The sequence below is a fragment of the Nomascus leucogenys genome, chromosome 11 (genome assembly GCF_006542625.1).
Source record: "Nomascus leucogenys isolate Asia chromosome 11, Asia_NLE_v1, whole genome shotgun sequence".
NCBI lineage: Eukaryota > Metazoa > Chordata > Mammalia > Primates > Hylobatidae > Nomascus > Nomascus leucogenys.
The window spans coordinates 114,314,902-114,338,436 of NC_044391.1; the positions used below are offsets into that span (position 1 = coordinate 114,314,902).

The window sequence follows — 23,535 nt, forward strand, 5'->3', positions numbered from 1 at the left end:
AATTTTTCTCCTGTGTTTTTCTCTGTATTTTGTAGTTTTACATTTAAGTCTGTTATCCATTTTGAAATAATTTTTGTATTAGATATGAAATTTAGGTCAAAGTTTATTTGTTTGCCTATGGATGTCTAATAGTTTCAGCACCAGTTGTCAAAAATCTTTTATATAATAGTGTATGACCTTGACCAGTTAAACTACCTGCCTGGTTTTGTTTCCTTTGTCTAAAAATGAGGAGATTGGACTAGGACTAGATGGGTATCGTTTAAGCTGCATTCTTGGAAGTTCTGGGGTCCAGGAAGCCTCAATAGGAGCAGCAATGTGGGTGAGTGGTGAGTAGGGCTCTCATGTTGTCCCTGACTTCATTCAGGGCAGTGCTGCTTTTTAGGTTTTATATTTTTATGGTTCTATTTGATATGTGTTTTGACATGGTACCCACTGCTGTAAACAAGTTTGGAAACCATTAGATTAGATTATATCTGAAGTACCTTTCTGTAGTCCATTGCTATGATTCTAAGTGTTCAGTATCATAACTCACTTTTTACGTTGCATATTAGCCTTCAGGTTCCTCTGTTAGTTTCTTGAGGGTTTACTCTTATGAAATCTTATTTCTCTTTATAAATATGATAGACTTTATGAAATCGATTAACTTAACAGTTTATGAATCAATTTATATGTCAAATTGAAAATTTGTTAAATATATTAGAATTTTACAGTTGAATCATTTATTTCACAGAATTATCATGCCTGGAAGAGAGCATAAGGAACTAAAATCCTACATAAACCATGTACCAATCTCAATGTCTCTCTTACCATCCACCTGTCTGGCTCTTGCCAATTCACAGAGCATTTGCAACAGTTTTTTATCAGCTCCCAAAGGGTTACTTGCAACAGCTTTTTACCAGCTCCCTAAGGGTTACTTGCAACAGCTTTTTACCAGCTCCCTAAGGGTTACTTGCAACAGCTTTTTGAGATAAACAAAATCAGGCTTATGTGCTCATACCTATTTTCAACATGAGGAAACAGACTAAGATCCAGTGACCTGCCCAAAGTTACAGAACTAACAAGTATCAAGTAGAAGACTAAGAGAAGAGTTCACATGATTAACACCTAGTCAAGTTATTTTCCCTTTATGTTTTATATATTAGGGTTTCAGTGGGTATTTTCCAAAAGTTGATATTTGCTACTTTAGCTTTTTATCTATAAAGTGGGATGATAATATAACACACCCGAATAGTTGCATGTTTTTTCTTTTTTTCAATTAAATAGGGTTGAGATAGTACATTTGAAAAAAATTGCACTAGAAAGTGCTCCCCGTTCAAATGGTGGTTATTATTTTATACTTTGGCTGCATCTTGGAATCATAGCAGGCAGCTTTGTGTGTTTGCTGATTCCTATTCATGGGAAATGTGTTTGTTTATATCACAGTGTATTATCTATTTTTCCTTTTAATACCCATGTGGCCAAATTATGAACTGCCATATTAATAAGATGCAAACATATTTGAGAGGGTGGTTAGACTTAATCGTTTTCATAAAGTTGTTTTAATAGTTATTTTTCAACAGATGGACAGCTTACATTTGGCCACGTTTCTGTGACAGTGTGATGATTGAACTTTTCAACAGATGGCATACAAACACTTGGGAAAACACCCTTCTAATATTAATTGTTATAAAAAAGACTCTTAGAGTGCCAGAAAAATGATAGTCTATATTCCCAAGTCTTTAGTCTCTGCTATTATAATTATAATTTAGATGATTTGGAAGTTTCTATATCTGGTGCTTGGATTTGTTTTGTAAATGAGCGTAAATATCTGCATTAGAGTGAAATGATGAGGAACACCCTGTTGTCAATTAGAGATTCAACATAGATACAGCATTTAAATCCTCCATTGTTTGTTGATAGATGTACATAATCTCCTCTTGCTGAGTCATTCTACTTCTATTCCGTACATAGAAAATGTAACCTTTCATAAGAATCAACTGTCAGATACTTACGTGTTCTTTCTAAAAAGTATTGACTTAAAAAAAATTACCAAACTTAGAATTTCAAACATGTTCAACAATGTGATGAACTACCCAGCTTTCCAAGTTGTCCTGTGTCTGCTGTTGACCACCTAGCATGGCTTCTGGAATCAGTAAGTGAGGAATCTGACAATAAGTGGGGCAGGAAGGAGAGTCATGAAAATCTGTGATGGCATTTATGATTGTTATAATGACAAAGGGCATTTACTGATATTTAGTGGGTGCAAGTCAGAGTACCTATACATGCTACACTACGTAGTATAGTTTTAAACAATAAAGAAATATTCCATGTCGTACATTAATTTGAACATCTGGCTGGACATCCATCTGAGCCTGGAACCTAACTTTGCTTAAATGAAATGACAGAGTAGATTTTGTAATACATGGTATTTTTGCAGAGTTTTAGTACTCACAAAATATTAGATGTTAGCATCCACCCCTACCTCTGCTTCTTGATTTTACTATACTGCTGTATAAAAGGTTGAAAGACTTCTGATCTGATTTTATTGCTCCTGAATTCTGACTTTTTCATGCTAAATAAGTGCAAGCATATAAACCCTTTTTTATATCCTTTAGTATAGTCATAGACTGAACATTTACTTAGTAAACAGATATTGTAAATTTACTTTCCTATTTCCCCTTTTTATCCTAAATAGACCATTTTTAAATATTTAATCCTTGATATTTTTAAAATCTGTGTAAGTTATATTTTCCAGGGATTTCTAGATTGAAAGAGAAAATTACAGAATGCTTGTTATTATAAAGGGGCTCTGAAATTGATCAGGATGAGAAGCATTACTATAGAAAATTAAGTAATACAAGACAAATTATTTCTCTACTTGTCCCCTTGTGCACACATAATTCAGTGTTGGAATCATTCAAAGAAAAGGACAGGGTCGTGATTCTAAGTCTTTAATATAGAATGCAGTCTCAATAAATTCTGTATCATTCTGCTTTTATGGATGTCTTAAACTGATTTTCTTTTGGCAAGTTGTATTAGTTAGCTTTTCTTTGTATTTGTCATTACAGATGGCGTTTAATGATTGCTTCAGTTTGAACTACCCTGGCAACCCCTGCCCAGGGGACTTGATTGAAGTGTTCCGTCCTGGCTATCAGCACTGGGCCCTGTACTTGGGTGATGGTTATGTTATCAACATAGCGCCTGTAGGTGAGGTTTATTTCCAGTGGCTCCTGGGAGCAAATTTTTAGTATTCTTGTTACAGGAAGGAATCATGGGTGAAATAATAAACAAAACAAAATCGAAATAAAATATAGAAAGCAGATAAATCCAACTAATCTAGGTTTAGAGAAGGATATTCTAAAACCAAAGCAGCGTTGAAGAAATCACAAAGGCCAATTCACATGAAATTTTAAAACCTCTGGATTTAAAAAATCACAATTAAAAAGTAAATAACCAGCTGGGGAAAATATTTGCCACAAACATGGCAAGGTTCAGTGTCTTTATGTATCACACAAATAGGTTATTTCAATTTATTCAACACCTATTTATAGATCACCTTGTATGTTCTGAATGCTATTCTAAGTGCTGGGGGTATACAGACGTCTCCCTGCATGTTGGAGTTTACATTTTAGTAAGTGGGGACAGACCATGAGCAAGTTACGGAAGTGTTAAAATTGTGATAAGTGATACAGAAAAAATAAGAAGGTAGGATGAGGAGTGCTGAGGGCAGAAGGTGGTGGGTGGATATGCTGTGATTTTAAATGAAGTGGTCAGGAAAATTTCTTAAGAAAGTGACATTTGAGGAAAAACGTAAAAGAGGTAAAGAAACCGGTCAGATGCTATCTGGAGAAGGAGTATCCCAGGTCAAGGGGACAGCAGACACTAAAACCTCAACAAACAAATGGATAAAGAATTAGGAACAGTTTGTAAAAGAAGAAAAGCAAAAGCTAATGCACCTTTTGAAAAAATTTCAACTTTCTGGCCTAGGAATTGTAAAATAAACCAATAAAATATTTCATACCTATCTCATTAGCAAAGGTTAAAAAGTGATAACGATCAGTGTTGATAAGAATATAGTGAAATGAACATAAAGGTATTGTTGATGGTAATATAAATTGATAAGGACTAGGACCTTAAAAGGGTTCGTATTCTCTGACCCTTTAATTGTGCTTCCAGGAATCTATTCTGGGGAAACATTTAGAGATTAGATGAGCATTTCTGTATAAAGATATTCACTTCTGTGTCATTTTTAATGGTTAAAGTAGACAATGGCATATTTTCAATAGTGGAATGATTAAATGAATTAAGATTTAGCCACATAATATTAGTTATCTAATATTCTTTACTGAGGAATCTTCATTGCTTCATGGAGGGAAACTGCAGAAAGAGCAGAGGTGGTTCTGGCCTCAGAGATGCCTTATATCTAGGGGTTTAACCACTATTTAGACTCTCTGTCACACATCTGCATTTTTTTCTATATGCTGTCTTCATTTTCCCAGACTATCTCTCTTTAAAAAACTAAACTGATGACCATAAGCAGCTTTAGGTTCTGACTCTTAGGTTCTTTTGACCCAACACGAAAGAACTAACTGTAACTACCTGTTACAGTTAAAGAATCACGGAGACAGACTCCACCATCGCTCCAGTGTGAGCCCCATGTTCATCGCTGGACTATCACTGTGCCCGAGAGAATGGAATACTGTGATTGGCTCAGACATAATTGTTTCCAGGAATAAGTAGGCAATGGTGGGATTTGGTGCTGGATAGATATAAATAACAGCATCCGTAACAGCCATAAAAAATCTTGTATCTGGACATGTTTTATTGCAGGGAAGATGGTCTTAATATGATATTTATTTGAAAAAGATTAACCATATGCTTAGTCATAAAGCAAGTCTCAATAATGTCAAAAAAACTGAAATCATACCAAGCACACTCTTGAACCACAGTGCAATAAAAACAGAAATGAATACAAAGAAGATTTCTCAAAACTATATAAAAACGTGGAAATTAAACAGCTTGGTCCTCAGTATCGATGTGTGATGCTTAATATCTAATGTCAACATGATTGGATTGAAGGATGCAAAGTATTGTTCCTGGGTGTGTCTGTGAGGGTGTTGCCAAAGGAGACTAACATTTGAGTCAGTGGGCTAGGAGAGGCAGAAACACCCTCAATCTGGGTGGGCACCATCTAATCAGCTGCCAGTGAGGCTAGGATAAAAGCAGGCAGAGGAACGTGGAAAAATTACACTGGCTAAGTCTTCTGGCCTACATCTTTCTCCCGTGCTGGATGCTTCCTGCCCTTGAACATCCGACTCCAAGTTCTTCAGCTTTTGGACTCTTGATCCTACGCCAGTGGTTTGCCAGGGGCTCCCAGGCCTTTGGCCACAGACTGAAGGCTTCACTGTCGGCTTACCTACTTTTGAGGTTTTGGGACTTGGACTGGCTTCCTTGCTCCTCCACTTGCAGATGGCCTATTGTGGGACTTCACCTTGTGATCGTGTGAGTCAATACTCCTTAATAAACTCCCTTTCATATATACATCTATCCTATTAGTCCTGCCCCTCTAGAGAACCCTGAAGAATACAGGTGGAAAATGAAATGAGGGCAGAAATCAAAAAGTTATTTGAAATTAATGAAAATAGAGACACAACTTACCAAAATCTTTAGGATGCGCCTAAATCAATGTTAATATAGCACTAAACACTGTCATTAAGAAGGTAGAAGGAGCTCAGATTAACAACCTAATATTGCGCATAGTGGAACTAGGAAAAAAAGAACAGACCAACCCCAAGCTAGCAGGACAAAATAAATCTAAAATTGGAGAAAAACTGAAAGAAATGGAGATACAAAAATCCATACAAAATTAACGAAACAAAGAATTTGTTTTTTGAAAGGATAAACAAGATTGATAGATTGCTATCTAAATTAACAAAGGAAAAAAGATCCAAAGAAGTGCAATCAGAAATGACAAAGATGACATTATAACCAGTCCTACAGAAATTCAGAAGGTCCCTAGAGACTATTATGAACACCTCTATACACACAATTTAGAAAATTTAGAGGAAATGGACAAATTTTGAAACATACAACCTTTCAACATTGAACCAGGAGAAAAGTGAAAACCTGTACAGACCAATAACAAGTTCCAAAATTGAATCAGTAACAATAATAAAAAAAAATACTACCAACCGAAAAAAGCCCTGGAGCAGATGGATTCACAGCCAAATTCCAGGAGGTGTACAAAGAACTGGTACCAATCCTACTGAAACTACTCCAAAAACTCAAGGAGGAGGGGCTCATTCCTAACTCATTCTGTGAAACTAGCATCATCCTGATACCAAAATCAGAGAGACACACAAAAAAAGAAAACTTCAGGCCAATATTCCTGATGAATATAGATGCAAAAATCCTCAACAAAAGACCAGCAAACCAAATTTGGCAGCACATCAAAAAGTTAATTCATAATCAAGAAGGCTTTATTCCTGAGATACAAGATTGGTTCAACACACACAAATCAATAAATATGATTCACCACATAAACCCTTTGAAAACCAAAAACCATGTGATCATCTCAGTAGATGCAGAAAAAGCCTTTGATTAAACACAACATCCCTTCATGATGAAAATCCTGAAGAGAATAGGCATTGAAGGAACATACCTCAAAATAATGAATCATTTATGAGACACCCACAGCCAACATCATACTGAATGGGCCATTCCGCTTCAGAACTGAAGCAAAATAAGGGTGTTCACTCTCACTATTCCTGTTCAGCATAGTACTGGAAGTTCTAGCCAGAGCAGTGAGGCAAGAGAAAGAAATGAAAGGCATCCAAATAGGAAAAGAATAAGTCAAATTACCTCTTTTTGCTGAATATTTGATTCTGTACCTAGAAAGCCCCACAGACTCCACCAGAAGCGTCCTGGAACTGATAAACAACTTCAGTAAAGCTTCAGGATACAAAATCAGTGTACAAAAATAAGTAGCATTTTTATACACCAGTAACATTCTAGCTGAGAGCCAAATTAAAAACATAATTCATTTACAATAGCCACAGATAAATAAAATACCTAGGAATACATCCAACCAAGAAGGTGAAAGATCTCTACAAGGAGAACTATAAAACACTGCCAAAAGAAATCAGAGATGAGACAAATAAATGGAAAAACATTCCATGCTCACGGATTGGAAGAAATAATATTAAAATGTTCATATTGCCCAAAAGCAACCTACAGATTCAACACTATTTCTATCAAGCTACCAATGCCATTCTTCACAGAATTAGAAAAAATATTCTAAAATTTATATGGGACCAAAAAGCCCGAGTAGCAAAAACTAAAAAGAAGCTGGAGGCACGTTACCCAACTTCAAACTCTACTAGAAGGCTGTAGTAACCAAAATATCATAGTACTGGTACAAAAACAGACACACAGACCAAGGGAACAGAATAGAGAACCCAGAAATAAAGCCAAGCACCTAAAACCATCTGATCTTCAACAAATTCAACAAAAATAAGCAATGGGGAAAGGTATTCCTATTCAATAAATGGTGCTGGAATAACTGGCTAGCCATATGCATAAGAAAAAAAACTGGGCCCCTACCTTTCACTATGTACAAAAATTTACTCAAGATGGACTAAAAGTTTAAATGAAGAACTCAAACTATAAAAGTCCCAGAAGAAAACCTAGGAAACATCCTTCTTGACCTCAGCTTTGGCAAATAATTTATGTCTAAGTCTCCAAAATGAATTGCAACAAAAGCAAAAATGATGAGTGAGACCTAAGTAAACAAAAGAGCTTCTGCACAGCAAAAGAAGTTATCAACGGAGTAAATAGTCTACAGAATGGGAGAAAATATTCATAAACTGTGCATCTGACAAAAGTCTAGTGTCCAGAATTCACAAGGAATTTAAATTAACATGTAAAAAATAATTTAATTAAAAAATGGGCAAAGACAGGAACAGACACTTCTGAAAAGAAGACATTCAGGCAACCAACAAACCTATGAAACAATGCTCATCATCACTAATCATCATAGAAATGCAAATCAAAACCACAATGAGATACCATCTCACATCAGTCAGAATGGTGATTATTAAAAAGTCAAAAAAAAAACAGATGCTGGTGATGTTGCAGAGAAAAGGAAATGTTTATACACTGTTGGTGGGAATGTAAATTAGTTCAGCCACTGTGGAAAGCAGATTAGAGATTTATCAAAGAGCGTAAAAGAGAACTACCATTTGATCCAGCAGTCCTATTACTGGGTATATATCCAAAGGAAAATAAATTATTCTACCAAGAAGACACATGTACTTGAATGTTCATCACAGCATTATTTGCATAGGAAGGACATAGAATCAGTCTTATTGAAAATATTACTAGCAGTTACTTCTGGATGGTGGGATAATGGGTGATTCCTGTATACATTTATATGCTTTGTTTTTCTGTATTTTATAAATGTTTAAAAATGAGCACAAATTAATTTATTAACAAAAAGCGTATGCAGACCAGGCGTGGTGGCTCACGCCTGTAATCTAGTACTTTGGTAGGCCAAGGCAGGCAGATCAGTTGAGGTCAGGAGTTCAAGACCAGCCTGGCCAACATGACGAAACCCTGTCTCTACAAAAAATACAAAAATTAGCCAGGTGTGGTGGCAGGCACCTGCAATCCTAGCTACTCAGGAGGCTGAGGCAGGAGAATCACTTGAGCCCGGGAGGTAGAGGTTGCAGTGAGCTGAGATTGTGCCACTACACTACAGCCTGGGCAACAAAGCAAGACTCCATGAAAAAAAAAAAAAAGTGTATGCAGATAACAAATAAATAACCTGGAATATTTTCCTCAGGTTATGTTTAAAGAGAAGTATTTATAGAGCTAAGTTTTATTATCTTGGGAACTTCTGAGACTTTTTAATGAAGTGGTTTTTTGCAACATTTTAAAGTATTTGCCTCTTGTTTTAGAATATTATAAGTGAAAATGACAAATGATATTTATGATTCAGAGCTTCCAGAGTCTAGTGGTTAATACTAAGCAACCCTCTACATCTGCATTATCTCTGCAGTTTTCATACCTGGAAAATAATATGAGATTTTCATGCTGTTTTCTTATTTTCATGCCTTAAATTCCATATTATTGTGGTTTGAGCATTCAGCTTTGATCCTGTAGATTGATATTCAATTATATTGTTAACTACTGTGATACATTTTCCAAGCCAGTTTACCTCTCCAAATTTTAATTTTCTAATTTTTGCATGTGGTTATTAAAAATATGTTTAGTAATTCTAACTGGGATATATATGCTCTGAGGACTTGTAATGTGTGAGAACTTGCAATGTGTAAGATGTTCACTGGAACATCTCACATTCTGTGAGGAAGACAGACAGAAGGATAGTGGAAAATAAGTTTTGCTTTTAGTCATTACTAAAAGAGAAAGTTTCTAAACACTAGTTATGTGGAGACTCTTTCTCTCATGATTGACCTGAACATGGCCAAGCATAGCAGTTGTAGGCAGTTTGACAAGGACTGGAGCCTGGCTTTAGACCTGTACCCTGAGGAATCATCTGTCCAACCTCAAGTACTGACATTCTCAGGCCAAAGATACAGTAGTTCCTGGCAGACTAGGCAAATGCTTATGAGCAGAGGCAGCCAAGGTGGAGTGGTAGGGCATGGGGCATTGTTGTAAGTGGGTAGGTCACTGCCGGGGGCCATGTCTGGTAGACAGTGCCTACCAAGTTAGCTTCAGGCTCAGGACTTAGGGGGCTTTTTTTTTTTTTTTTTTTTTTTTTTTTTTTTTTTTTTTTGGCCAAAGGAACTGGCAGGAAAAAAGCAGGGCCCCAGCCTGACTTCAGCCATCCTATCACAGGACTGAGGTACCATGCAGGTTTCGGAATAGGAAATTGGACCCCAAATTGATGCCTAGTTGAAAAACAAGTTTCAGACGCTTAGGGAGCTTAGACACTAGGATGAGCCTACTAATAACAGTGTACTCTACAGTATTAATTTGGAAGGGTTCAGATGCTGAGCAAAAAACTGCTTTATAGAAAAAGTGGACAATAATCTTATCTGTATCTATGTTAGACACACATACCAACATCTCTAATAATATAATACCAATCTACAGAGAATTTATTTCCCAAGGATGAGTAGGGTATTCTCATCCAATTTGTTCTATGGGAACATCATACATTTTCAAAAAGTTTTTCTTATATTCTCACTCATACAATAGTGAGTAAGTGTTACTGCCAAGTTATAGAATAACTGCTTAAGGCTGATGAGATTAAATGACTTTGGTTTGATATTAAGTTAGGAACAGGGCTAGGTTTAGACACGCCAGCATTTCCAAAGTCTTTAGATGGCATTAGAGTTCGTTGGACTGGGTCACTATACCTTACTAACCAGAATTCTCCTTTATAGATGGCATTCCTGCATCCTTTACAAGCGCCAAGTCTGTATTCAGCAGTAAGGCCCTGGTGAAAATGCAGCTCCTGAAGGATGTTGTGGGAAATGACACATACAGAATAAACAATAAATACGATGAAACATACCCCCCTCTCCCTGTGGAAGAAATCATAAAGCGGTCAGAGTTTGTAATTGGACAGGAGGTGGCCTATAACTTACTTGTCAACAACTGTGAACATTTTGTGACATTGCTTCGCTATGGAGAAGGAGTTTCAGAGCAGGTAAGTTTTCTTTAGGAGATATTCTTACATTGAGAAAAGAATAACATTGGCAATGATAAGTTTCCCAGGCCTCAAACCAAATGAAAAGAACCAGAAAATATGAGAATACTGTAGGATAGAGAAGGGACTTGAGTTGTCCAAGGTCCTGCAACAAGTTAATAACCAAACTGAGACTAACACATGAATATTATGAATTTTGAGCTAGAAGGGACTTGAAGTAGAATCAAGACCATAGCATTCTTCCAGTCTTATTGCCTTTAGTCTTTCTTTTTTTTCCTGTTACAGCAGTCTCACATCAGTGATCTCATATACTGAAAAGAATATGCTAGAAAGGATGTTGAGTTTTTTGAATGGGAGTTTATTTACCAATATCACAGACGGTTGTTCTTAAATTATTTTTCATTGGTGGACAGAGGCTAACTAATGACATATCTTAGTGGGCTTGTGAATGTTTTCTCTTTCCTTGCAATTGCTAATTTCAATGAAATTTTGTGCCTTTAAGTAGATCCTTTGATTCACTGAGCTTTTGGATGACTTTTGATAGATTAATTGACTTTATTTTTAAAGTACTTAACAATTTTTGTCAGTTACTACCGTTGTTTTGTAGTATGACAAATTTCTAGCTAACAGCATGTTCATCTTTTCCCTGCCTGTTGTCCTGTTGTCCCACCAGTCCAGTAAGCTGAAAATGAATATTAAGGTGATAAAAGAGAATGGATATATAAAACTACTATCAAAAGAAAGTCCTCTTCATCCAAAATACATATAAAAGTGTTCATCTAAAATATTAAAATATGAAAAATAATTTAATAGATTAAACTCCAGGATGTTGTTACCTATGAAAACTTTTTAAAAGGCAACTAAAAATTTAAGGATAATACCATAATATTTTAATAATTCACATTTATTGAAGACTTCCAGTATTTTGAAATGGTGGATCAGTTATACATTTCTATCCTAAGTAAGAAATGAGGTTATAATTCTTCTCACAAAAGCTTGGAAAAATGGCAGCTATAAGAAGGCTAGCAAAGCCTCGTGTTATCTAAACCTTGCACCTCTTGAGCCTAATTTTTCAAAATCCTACTTATTGTGCCCTATACCCATGATTCAAATTTATTGTGGTTTTGATTTGCATTTTCCTGATGGCTAATGATGTTGGGCATCAATTTATGTGCTTATTGGCCATTTGTATATCACCTTTGGAGAAATGCCTATTAAGATTATTTGCCCGTTTTTTTTTGTTGTTGTTTGTTTGTTTCTTTTTTTTTTTTTTTTTAGATGGAGCCTTGCTCTGTTGCCCAGGCTGGAGTGCAGTGGCATGATCTCAGCTCACTGCAACCTCCACCTCCTGGGTTCAGTCTATTCTCCTGCCTCAGCCTCCCAAGTAGCTGGGATTACATGCATCCACCACCATGCCTAGCTAATTTTTTGTATTTTTAGTAGAGACTATGTTGGCTAGGCTGGTCTCATGTTGGCCAGGCTGGTCTCAAACTCCTGACCTCGTGATCCACCTGCCTTGGCCTCCCAAAGCGCTGGGATTACAGGCGTGAGCCACCGCGCCCGGCTATTTGCCCGTTTTTAAATTGGTTTATTTGCCTTTTTATTGTTCAGTAGTAAGTTTTCTTTATGTACTCTGGATAGTGGACGCTTTTCAGATACGTATCTAGAATACATATTTTTCATCAGGGAAATGCAAATCAAAGCCACAATGAAATTTCGCTTCACACCCAATAGGATTGCTATAATACAAAAGATGGTAAGTGTTGGCAAGGAAGTGAAGAAATTGGAACTCTCGTGCCTTTCTGGTATGCATGTAAAATGATATAACTGCTTTGGAAACCAGTCTGGCAATTCCTCTAAAATTAAATGTAGAATTACTATATGACTCAGCTGTTGTAATCCTAGGTATGTATCCAAGATAAATGAAACATATGTCCACATGGAAACCTGCACATGAATGTTTATAGCAGCATCAGTTCTAATAGTCAAAATGTAGAAACAACTCAAATATCCATCTAATGGGCAATGGATAGACAAAATGGGATATATCCATACAATGTAATATCTTTCAATAATAAAAAGAAATGAAGTACTCATACATGCTACAGTATGGACCTTGAAAACATTATGCCAAGTTGCCTACTTAGCCAATCACAAGAGACTACATATTATATTATTTCATCTATATGAGATGCCTAGAATAGGGAAATCTATAGAGACAGAAAATCAATTAGTGGTTGCCTGGGGCTGAGGGGGTTGAGGCAAATGAGGGGAGACTGCTAAAGGGTAAGAGGTATCTTTTTGGAATGATGAAATGTTTCAAAATTGTGATTGTTGCACAAGTCTATGAATATACTAAAAAACATTGAACTACATTATTTCAGTGGGTAAGTATGTGGTATGCTAATTAGATCTCAAAATTTTTTTTAAATAAAAAGGTTTGGGAAAATGGGAGATAGAACATAATGAAAGGATATATTTGTTTTCATTAGGAAATAATTGGAAATTCATTCTCATTAGGAAATGTATTAACATAATGAATGTTCTGCTCACATTTAACAATAAGTCGCTTTTGAGCTAGAACAGAGGGTACACACAAATTCCTGCTCACTTTTGCGTTGAAAATTAGTCGTGTAGATAGGAAATAGGTTCCATTCCTCTTCTTTGTTAATGACAAAGTTTTTCACTGCACTAACCAAGGAATTTTTATTTGTTTACTTATTTTATTTTTGGAAATGAGGAGATGTTAGTCAAAGGGTAGAAAATTTCAGTTATGCAAGACAAATAAGTTCTGGAGATGTACTGTACAACACAGGGCCTATGATTAATGATACTATGTTGCCTACTTTAAAATTTGCTAAGAGGTTAGATCTTATGTTAAGTATTCTTAGCACAAACCAACAGAGGGAGTGGGCGGAAGCTTTTGGAGGTGATGGATAAGTTTATGGCATTGATTGTGATGATGGTTTCATGGGGGTATACTTATCTCCAAATACATCAAGTTGAATGCATTAAATATCTACAGCTTTTTGCATGTCAGTCAGTCTTCAGTAAAGTGGTTACAAATAAGCAATATTTTTTAAATGTTAAATAAAAAGAGAGCCATCTTCTTACTTGACTATAACTTGCAATCCATCATCATTTCACCTTTCACATCTAGACCCAAGACCCATGAAAAATTAATTTTTCTTCAACAAATAGTAAGAACCTGTCTCTGGCAGGTTCTGATGAAGATGATGCAGTGACAGCCTTAAGAGTCTACCTAAGCTTTGGTGTTCACGGACCTCAGTGAGAACCCCATCATCACCATTATTAGTGGAGTGTCCTTGGACCCACTGTTTATCAGTCTTCTGATCAACACAGGTCGTTTGAAAGATTTTGGAGATATTTGAGGTCTCTCAGCATACTGTATTATGTATTATCCATCCCAATAAATAGCATGCCCATGGTGGATATTACTTTTCATAACAGTATCCAGGAATTTTATAGATCTTTGTTAGCATAGTTTATAAAATCTTGATCTAGCAGCAACTGGATTATATATTACTATCAATAACTAATAGTATTACTACTAATAATAGCTAATATTAGGTTAGTTTTTTGAATCCCTTTAAGCTTAGGGCCCTTGAGCTTAGAAGTGTTTTCTTGGGGAATGGCTATGTATTTCCCAAGTTTAAAAACTAGTAATGCACAAAAAAGGTGAGAAGGGTAGGATTATGATTTCATCTTTTTTTCTTCTTCGTGCTTTTCTGTATTTGAAAAAAAAAATAGATTCAATTTTCTAGAGCAGTTTTTAGCTTCATAGCAAAATTGAGCTGAAAGTATAGAACTCTCTCCTCCTTCCCCACCCAGTATAGCCGTCTCCTTCATCAATATCTCACATCATTACCATACCATTGTGAAAATTGATGAACCAACATTAATACATCGTTATCAACCAGAGTCCATAGTTTACATTAGGGTTCGCTGGTTGTTATGAATTCTATGGTTTGGACAAATTTAAAATGACACAGTCCATTATTATAGTATTATAAATAATAGTTTTCCTGCCCTAAAACTCCTGTGCTCCACCTATTCATCCTTCCCTCCCTGCAAATCCCTGACAACCATTGATTTTTTTTTTTTTTACCATCTCCATAGTTTTCCCATTTTCAGAATATCATGTTGCTGAAATCATGTAGTATGTGGCTTTTTTCAGATTGGCTTCTTTCATGTAATAATATGTGTTTAAGGTTTCTTCATGTACTTTTGTGGCTTGATTCCTCATTTCTTTTTAGCACTGAATGATATTCCATTTCCTTGATTTACCACAGCCTATTTATCCATTCAACCACTGAAGGACATCTTGGTTGCTTCCAAGTTTTGGCAATTATGAATAAAGCCTCTATAAACCTCCATGTGCAGGTTTTTATGTGGACATTAGTATTCAGCTCCTTTGGGTAAGTACCAAGGAGCATGATCGCTAGATCATATGGTTAGAATATTCTTAGTTTTGTAAGACACTGCCAAACTGTCTTCCTGAATGAGTGCATCATTTTGCATTTTGCACTCTCAGCAATGAGAGTTCTTGTTGTTCCACATCCTTGCCAGCATTTGATTATCAGTATTTGGAATTTTAACCATTTTAATAGGCATCTTGTTTCAGTTTGCAGTTGCCTAGTTACATGTAATTTCGAGCATCTTTTTACATGCTTCTTTGCATATCATCTTTGATGATGTGTCTCTTGATGATCTTGCCTATTTTTTAATTCAGCTGTTCATTTTCCTGTTGTTGAATTTCAAGAGTTCTTTATATATTTTAGATAACACTCCTTTATCAGATTTGTCTTTTACAGTTGTTTTCTCTCAGTTTGTGTCTTATCTTTTATGTATTTTTCAAAATTTCTAAGAACATATTTTACTCTCATAGACCAAACAAATTATGAAAATGTCTCTATCTTTGTCAAAGATGGCCCACACTCTGCAGTAGGCCTGGACAAGGCAACACATGAACACATCCTGATGGTGCTTCAGTGCATATGACTGCAGCCTTAGGAGGCCTTAGGAAAGAGCGTTTTTATAAACCTGCCACACATCTGTGTCCCCGCTACACTGCTGTCTAGACACAGCCACTCCAGGTTCAGCTAATGTTTCATTAGGCCAGGTACAGATCCCCAGAATGAGGCCTTTATTATGGCCCATGGACAGAAAGCCCTCTAAAGGTTAAAGAATGCAGAGTTGGATTTGGTGACCTTGTAATCCACAGTAAGCCATGAAGTAAAAGTTCTTGTTCATGTTGGTTCACCAAGAACATCCTGAGATGTTGTAATCTTGCACGTCACATCCCATTACTCCTAACTCCAATGGGTTGTCCCAATTACATGAGATTCATTATCTAGAATGAGACTTGAAATAAATGAACATTTGGAATTGGGGAAGCTGTCTTAAAGTGACACTGCTTAAAGTGGCTTTATGATCATGATATCTGGCCTGTGTCATCTCTAGGGATTTTGGTTTGGGATCAGGTTGCCCGTCCCCCAACCAGGCCTCTTAAATTTGTCAGCTTTCATTAACATCTTGTGTTTCTAGTGGCTGAAAGATACCTAGTCAGTTAGGTCTGCACCTAGCTGGGGCCACACCATCTATAGGATCCTGCCATTTTCCAAGGGCCGTAACCTGCTACCATTTGACACCTCTGTTTAAAGACACTGATTGCACCTTCGTTTTTTTTTTTATTGACTACCCCATTTCTCTCTATTAGACCTTTTTGGGATATCACTATCTGCTGGAATTGTACTAGGGTTGGGCTTGATCCCTGTCTAATTAGTGACTCTTCCCCTTCTTTGGGATTTTATCTTATATCCTGCATCTCCCTGCCTCTTCTCCCCCGCTCCCCCAATATGGCATGTGGGTAGCTCTGTGCTACAGTGAATTCTGATTATCTCCTAGGAAATAGTTTAGGTAAGGATTAATTAAAATATAAATAAAATAGATAAGAAATCAAATAAAATCAAAATTATAAAGTAAAGCAGGATTCGTCAGGGCTAGTGCCAAGTTCTTTGCCCTTACCATTCTCCCTGGCATCTGGGGGTTGGAGCAGAGACAGTGGGCCACAATTACAGGCCTAGTCTCTTCCCACCACAGGATGCTGTAGTGGAATGAACACATGCTGCAAACACATGGAGCTAAGACTCCTGTTGTGTCCCTCTTTCCTGGCCCTGGCCCTTGTGACTGTTCGTAACAGGGAAGCTGCAGTTAGGGAGGTAGCATTGTGTTGCAGTAATACGTGGGTGGCAGGCTCCACGGTGGAAGGCTGTGGTTAGACAGAGAGCATGCTCAAATATGACCTGGGTTAGGCTTTCCAGCTCTTAGACTGGTTCCTCAGAGTCATTTGGGAAAAATATTTTGCTTTATTTGAAAGACCTGATTCTTCAATCCCAGAGAGAACAAATGTGTTCAGAGTACTTGATAATTCTGAAGTATCTGAATGTGACCTTTGGGTCATCAAATTGCACTCAAACCCATTTGAATGGAAGGCAATATTAGTTGAGTGCCAAGAATACCATGAATATTCATTAGTTCCCTCATCGTCATGATGATTAATACCCTTAAAGCTATAAATGTCTGAATTCCTTTATGGACAATTGATCTTGAGAGTGGTTTGTCTACATGAGAAATTGATTTTTGACATGATAGTTAACATCAGTATTGGCTTTTTTTGAAATTTGTTTATCAGAAGAGAAATTGTGTCTACCAAATAAGAGCTTATGGGTATTTAGCTCAGATGATATCCCTGAATTATTTGCTATTTGACATCCCTGAAACACACACACACACACACACACACACACACACACACACACACACACTCTTACACGATACTTACCCTGGTGTAGACCCAGCCAATCCAAAGTGTTTATTTAAGGGGCAGGAGCTGCATAGGAGAAGAACGTGCATTTTGGAAGACTCAGCCTGTAAACATCTTCGTGGAATGATCTCAGGCAAACTACTTATGATATCCCAAGTTTTGCAAAACAAGAGTGGAATATTAACCTCTTTCACCAGTGTACTATTATGATTAATGGGAACTGTGTTCATAATGAGTTTATAAACTTGTCAGAGTGCTTTAAAAATATGAGGAATATATACCCATGTGTACGTATCTACATCTTTGACATAATTATAAAACTTATAAATTTATTTCTTCATCTTTATGCAGAATTTTAATTTTGCATTGAACTTTAAATGTATCCATTATACATTAAAACAGATGTTCAGTTTAGGAAACAGGCTAAAGCTTCATTTAGGACACTGAGATGTCTTTAGAATATGATATATTTTTTGTTTGCTTCTTGTTTCCTTATAGGCCAACCGAGCGATAAGTACTGTTGAGTTTGTGACAGCTGCTGTTGGTGTCTTCTCATTCCTGGGCTTGTTTCCAAAAGGACAAAGAGCAAAATACTATTAACAATTTACCAAAGAGATATTGATATTGAAGGAATTTGGGAGGAGGAAAAAAAACCTGGGGTGAGTACTTATTTTCAGTGCATCATCACTGTTCCAGATTCCTATGATGGATGGCAGGCTCTTTAATAAATTGCTTACTGATATTATCTTATCATTGAGCCAATGAAATTTTTTTTTCCCCTGCTAGCATAGATTTACTGTGGCAGCTTGAACGAAAAGCAGTAGCCTTTTCAGTGAGCCAGCAGAAGATCTTAACAAAATCTCATCACATTTTATTTCTACTATAAATACTATTTTCCTTTTCCCCGAGGGTGGCCATTTTGCCAGAGGGATGAAAGACTACTTATATATGGTTTTGAAAGAAATTTTAAGAACCCCAGATTGTTAGAGTTGACATCTAAATTCATGTTTCTTTTCTTGTTGGAAAAGAAACTGGGAAATTTAGCATTTTGGTTAGGCAGTTTGAGGGACTCTAATTTACAAGCCTTTTGGGGAATGCACCCTCATCTTCTTCCTGCGCCTGTATAGATGAGGGTGGATGGGAAGAGGAGAGGCTGTTTGCTTCAGGGTTTCAGTTCTGGTGATTTGTGTGGAATCTACTTGCTTGTCAGGAGGACATGACAAGTAAGAAATCTTTAAGATTTCTACAGTGTTACATATTATTCCCTTTGGATTTTGAAGTATTTCAGGGATTTGACCTTTTAACCTTGAGAAGCAATCATTAAATGTTTGTTTAAAATGCCATATTTGGAAAACAATATCTCATATTCTTAAGACTTTTTCTACAGGCCAAGGAGTGTCATAATTTTGTTCTCTCATTTTATTATGTGTTGAATTAACGACACTGCTTTTTATGCTGTTCCAGTGAAATTCTTGGTGGCAGCAGGTGGGGAAAGGGGGAGTGCAGCTCTCTCTAACCTAGGATTACATCAGACATTGTAACATGACCCCATAAACCACACCACCAGCCAATGACATCCATCTTATGCTATCATCAAAAGCTTGGCATTAAATAAAGGGAATGTTCAAGTTAATATTAGGGGGTTGGTACAGTGAGAAAGCTAGGAATACAGTACATAATGTAACTGAACAGAAGACTCGGTGAAAGTCTTGTACCTATTAAACTGATTTAGATTTTACCCCAGGGCCAGAAATACTCAACAAGCTAATTGCAGGGTTAATAATAATGGTAATAGAAGGAGTTGTGTGCTGCAGTCTGGGCCACAGAGACCCTATATCTTGTCCCTTCTTTTTCAATAATTCCTTCCCTTTCTTATGGCACCAACTCTGTCTCCAGTAACCCTCAAACACTGTCTTCCACTGATCTTCTGTGGGGGTGTGAGTGTCTCCTACCAGGAACCAATGAGAGCAAATTTCTCTTTCATTTTTACTCTAAATTCAAGTCTCTGTTCCTTTTATGCCCTGTTCCCGAGTAATAGTTAAAAACCACAACAACAACAGGCCGGGCGCGGTGGCTCACACCTGTAATCCCGGCACTTTGGGAGGCCGAGGCAGGTGGATCATGAGGTCAGGAGATCGAGACCATCCTGGTTAACATGGTGAAACCCCGTCTCTCCTAAAAATACAAAAAATTAGCCGGGCGTGGTGGCGGGCGCCTGTAGTCCCAGCTACTTAGGAGGCTGAGGCAGGAGAATGGCGTGAACCCAGGAGCAGAGGTTGCAGTGAGCCGAGATCATGCCACTGCACTCCAGCCTGGGTGGTGACAGAGCGAGACTCTGCCTCAAAAAAAAAAAAAAAAAAAAAACCCAGTTTTCTAGTATTGTCAAGTTAAGATGAGACTGGCAGTAGCATAATGTGTTACCTTTCCCAAGGTACCCTTTTCAGTAAAGGATGCCTACACAGGGCAAATCTTAACCTGAAGCAGGGGAATTACTACACCCACCAGTGGGAGAAGGAGCAAAATTTGAAGTCAAGAACCTCCTAAGAGCCTCAAGTGCAGCCTTTCTAGAGAACTCTGGATGTCTCCACTCCAGAAGACAGTCCTGTCTGTGCTAGATAATGTCATAAATGCAGTTTTAAATTAAATTCATGGATTCATGTTCACATTGGTAGTGTTTGAGGGTGTGGTAGTTTTCACCCTTAGAGGTTAGCTCACAAAGTTAGCCATCAGTTTCCCATAAAAATGGTTACTCTTGATGATGGCCAGCTTAACACTGTCCAGCTTGTTTTTCCTATAGGTGATTATTTGATATCATGCTCATTGTGCTTTTATGAAGTGATTTTCCCAAGACTTTTAAACCTTTCTCTGAGCATATTTTTAACAGTCAGGAATGGAGTTCAACTTTATCACATTCCAAGAATAAAAATTCTGAAATAAAGATCATCATCCACCAGAAACCTTATAGGTTGTAGGAAAACCTGGGGGGGAAAAAAAGCCTATAACTTGATTGAATCTATTTTTAAAAAAATCTTTTTATGCTATTGAAATGTTATACAGTGTATCAATTGAATCTTTTCATTCTAAAAGTCAAATTACTAAATGCAGATGTCAGCTCAAGGAACTTGAACTACCATTTTTTAGTTTGATACATAGTTTATAATCATAAACTAAAAATCTCTTCTTTTTAAAACTGTTGTTACCAGTAGCTGCTAAATTATACACATTGTAGAAATTATTACTCTCCAGAGAGCTGTGAATACAAGAAAAGGTTAAAAAGCAAACAAAATGTAAACACAGAGGGATTGTTTTTATAGGAATTTGCATTTATGCTGGTGGTTTGTGTAACATTTATAATACGTTTTACAGTAGCAAATTTCATGTTGAAAACATTTATCATTTCTAAAGATTTCAGAATTGTAAACTGAAGGCTGTCATATATTGAATCCGTACATCATGGTATTTATTAGGCACATAATTGGCACTCATGTAATGGAACTGGTTAACTAATTGCCTATGATCTGTTAAATTAGCAAAATTAGACTTATCGTTATAAGGAAAGACTAGTAGGTAATTTAAAATGTTCACTAGAAATAAATTTTCTCTCAAGTTTATGGTGAGGGTGATATATAAAAGGTAATAGTGCACAGAATATATTTGTAAAGGATGCACCCTTTCATGTGGTATTTAATATGCATCTAATAAGATGATTTAGATAATTAAAAGATGAAATAGAACTTAAGGTTGTTTAGTAGCCTGAGAATTGTCATGCTGCACTTACAAATATTATGAGTCCCTTTTCTAGCATTGTTTTTAAGATGAGTAATGTTGAGTTCTGGACAACTTTTAAAGTTAGAGCTTGAGGCTGGGTGCAGTGGCTCACGTGTGTAATCCCAGCACTTTGGGAGGCTGAGGCAGGTGGATCACTTGAGGTCAGGAGTTTGAGACCAGCCTGGACAACATGGTGAAACGCCATCTTTACTAAAAATAGAAAAATTATCTGGGCATGGTAGCGGGTGCCTGTATCCCAGCTACTCGGGAGGCTGAGGCAGGGGAATTGCTTGAATCTGGGAGGCGGAGGTTGCAGTGAGCCAAAATTGTGCCACTGCACTCCAGCCTGGGTGACAGAGCGAGACACCATCATCTCAAAAAAAATAAAAAAGCTTGAGGTTTTCATGTGTCAGTAACAAGCAGTAAATAATGTTGCTATGCTTAAGTAAAAGTATGTTTTTACAGTTTATTTCATTACCTTTGTGATCTACTGTAAACTTTGCTGTTCACTGGCCCCCAAACACTATACATTGAATGATGCCAAACTTTGGTGGAATTTGCTTATATATTAACTGTGCCCATGCCAAGATTATATGGAATTAACAAACATCTCCTTCATTCTACCACTTCCACACAATTCTGGCTTATTATAGTTAGGGTTGAATTTCCGAAAGGGTTGAATTTCTGAAGTAAATGTTGGTCCTTGTTTCTCTGTGAAAAGCATACCAGTGAAACAAAAAGAGGAACTGTGACCTTGGGAAAAGATATACATGTAAATGTTCTTCACAAAGATTTAGGTAAACTTGTGACAACTAATAGTGAAACTTTCAAAGACCAAATGTTGCTCAATTTTTCTTTATTCTATTGATGTTCATACTACTAATTTGACTACAGTACCATGAAAGCTGTTCATTTCAAACAAAATAATGCTGTGAAAAATGAATACAGTTTATTGAAAAGGATAATACAGGAAATGCATTTTTTTTCTCTCATTGGTAAAGCATGCAGTCAGAATAAGCCTAAGGTCCTTTGCTGCAAGGTTTAATTCATTGAAAATATACTTTGAGTGCTTGAATGGAGAGAGGAAAGGTAAGGGGAGAGTATCATCACTTCTCCACAATGTGTTAATTTTGGGGAAAAAAGCAATGCTGTTCAGCATGTACAACAACAATTCTGATTACAACCTGGCCCAAAAATGCTGTTGTGTGGGTTGGCCTCCCAATTTGAGTTTTCTTTTTGGAATCTGTTCATGGTTTTCATAGCCCCCATTGATGTAGAATCCATTTGTGCCATCACCTGAATAATCTGTCCTGTTTATGGGAGGCCAGGTTGAGTCTTCTGCCAGCTTCTTTTGCCAAGTCCTATATTGACTTGTAGAGTAGAATCCAAATTCTCTTTTGATCAACAGCCAGAGCTCATGATTTTGAAGGATGGCATCCTGAAAAATCAGGTGGGAAAACAATCAATTTATTGCACAGGTCCCCCTGCAGCCAGGCCACTGGCCACCACAGCCGCCTCCTTTAGGTCCCTAGGCCTTCCTCTGAGGTGTGCTCATTGCTGCTGCGTCTACCTCTCCTTTCCCAAGTCCTGGAATTGTTCCCTTAAGAAGCAGGAGGGTGCTTGTGTTCACGGAAATCTGCCAGAAGCTTCCAGCATTTCCCTTCCACACATTTCCTGGTTAAGTCCTGGCTAGGGATTTTCTTAGAATGATTTTCCCCTCAGACTGAAATGATAACAGCAATAACGTGCTCAAAATGAAGAAAAGAAAAATCACCATTAGCCCTGCTACCTGCCACCTGCCATGTAGAAGGTGTCAAATAAGTGTTTGTTGAATAAAGTGTTGAGCTCTAGAAATCAAATGGTTATTGGTTTTCATTTTTTGAGAGTTTTCTTTTGTTCACATGCCCACACAATTTTTATCCATTTATAGTAATGAAATTGGTCAAATTTTGCATCCACTTTTATTTATGCTAAACTTTCTGTGGTAAACAATTTTTATGTAGCTTTAGCCTTTTAAAAATGTTATTATGGTAAGAATGTAGGTACAATATGATTAAAAATCATTTGTAGTGACTGTTTAGCATTTCCTCAAATTGCTGTATAGCTATTTAAACAAACAGTATCTCAACAACACTTGAGTTGAATGTAATATTTTGCCACTGTAGATAATATTATGATAAGTGCCTTCATACATGTAGTATTTTTCTCTTCTTTTGGGTTATTAAAACATATAGTCTCAAAAATGGAATCCCTGAGATAAAGAGTG

The 23,535-nt window shown here is 36.8% G+C and overlaps 2 protein-coding genes across 6 annotated transcripts in view; one reads left to right on the plus strand and one right to left on the minus strand.

The window, feature by feature from the left end:
• PLAAT1 (phospholipase A and acyltransferase 1) overlaps positions 1–23,535 on the plus strand; it is a 43,039-nt gene that overhangs the window by 17,735 nt on the left and 1,769 nt on the right. For 3 of the 5 annotated variants that reach the window (XM_030822993.1, XM_003256666.2, XM_030822994.1), the window contains exons 2-4: positions 3,048–3,186; positions 10,389–10,654; positions 18,000–18,283. In XM_030822993.1, the coding sequence (XP_030678853.1) occupies positions 3,048–3,186; positions 10,389–10,654; positions 18,000–18,101 (507 nt within the window). In that variant the 3' untranslated portion in view covers positions 18,102–18,283. Of the gene's footprint in view, positions 1–3,047; positions 3,187–10,388; positions 10,655–17,999; positions 18,284–23,535 lie in introns of those variants that run through there. The other 2 variants (XR_004032363.1, XR_004032364.1) reach the window with 1 other exon arrangement.
• ATP13A5 (ATPase 13A5) overlaps positions 22,205–23,535 on the minus strand; it is a 126,115-nt gene continuing 124,784 nt past the window's right edge. Inside the window, exon 30 of the mRNA XM_003256667.3 lies at positions 22,205–22,707. Within this exon, the coding sequence (XP_003256715.2) occupies positions 22,447–22,707 (261 nt within the window). The 3' untranslated portion in view covers positions 22,205–22,446. The remainder of the gene's footprint in view (positions 22,708–23,535) is intronic.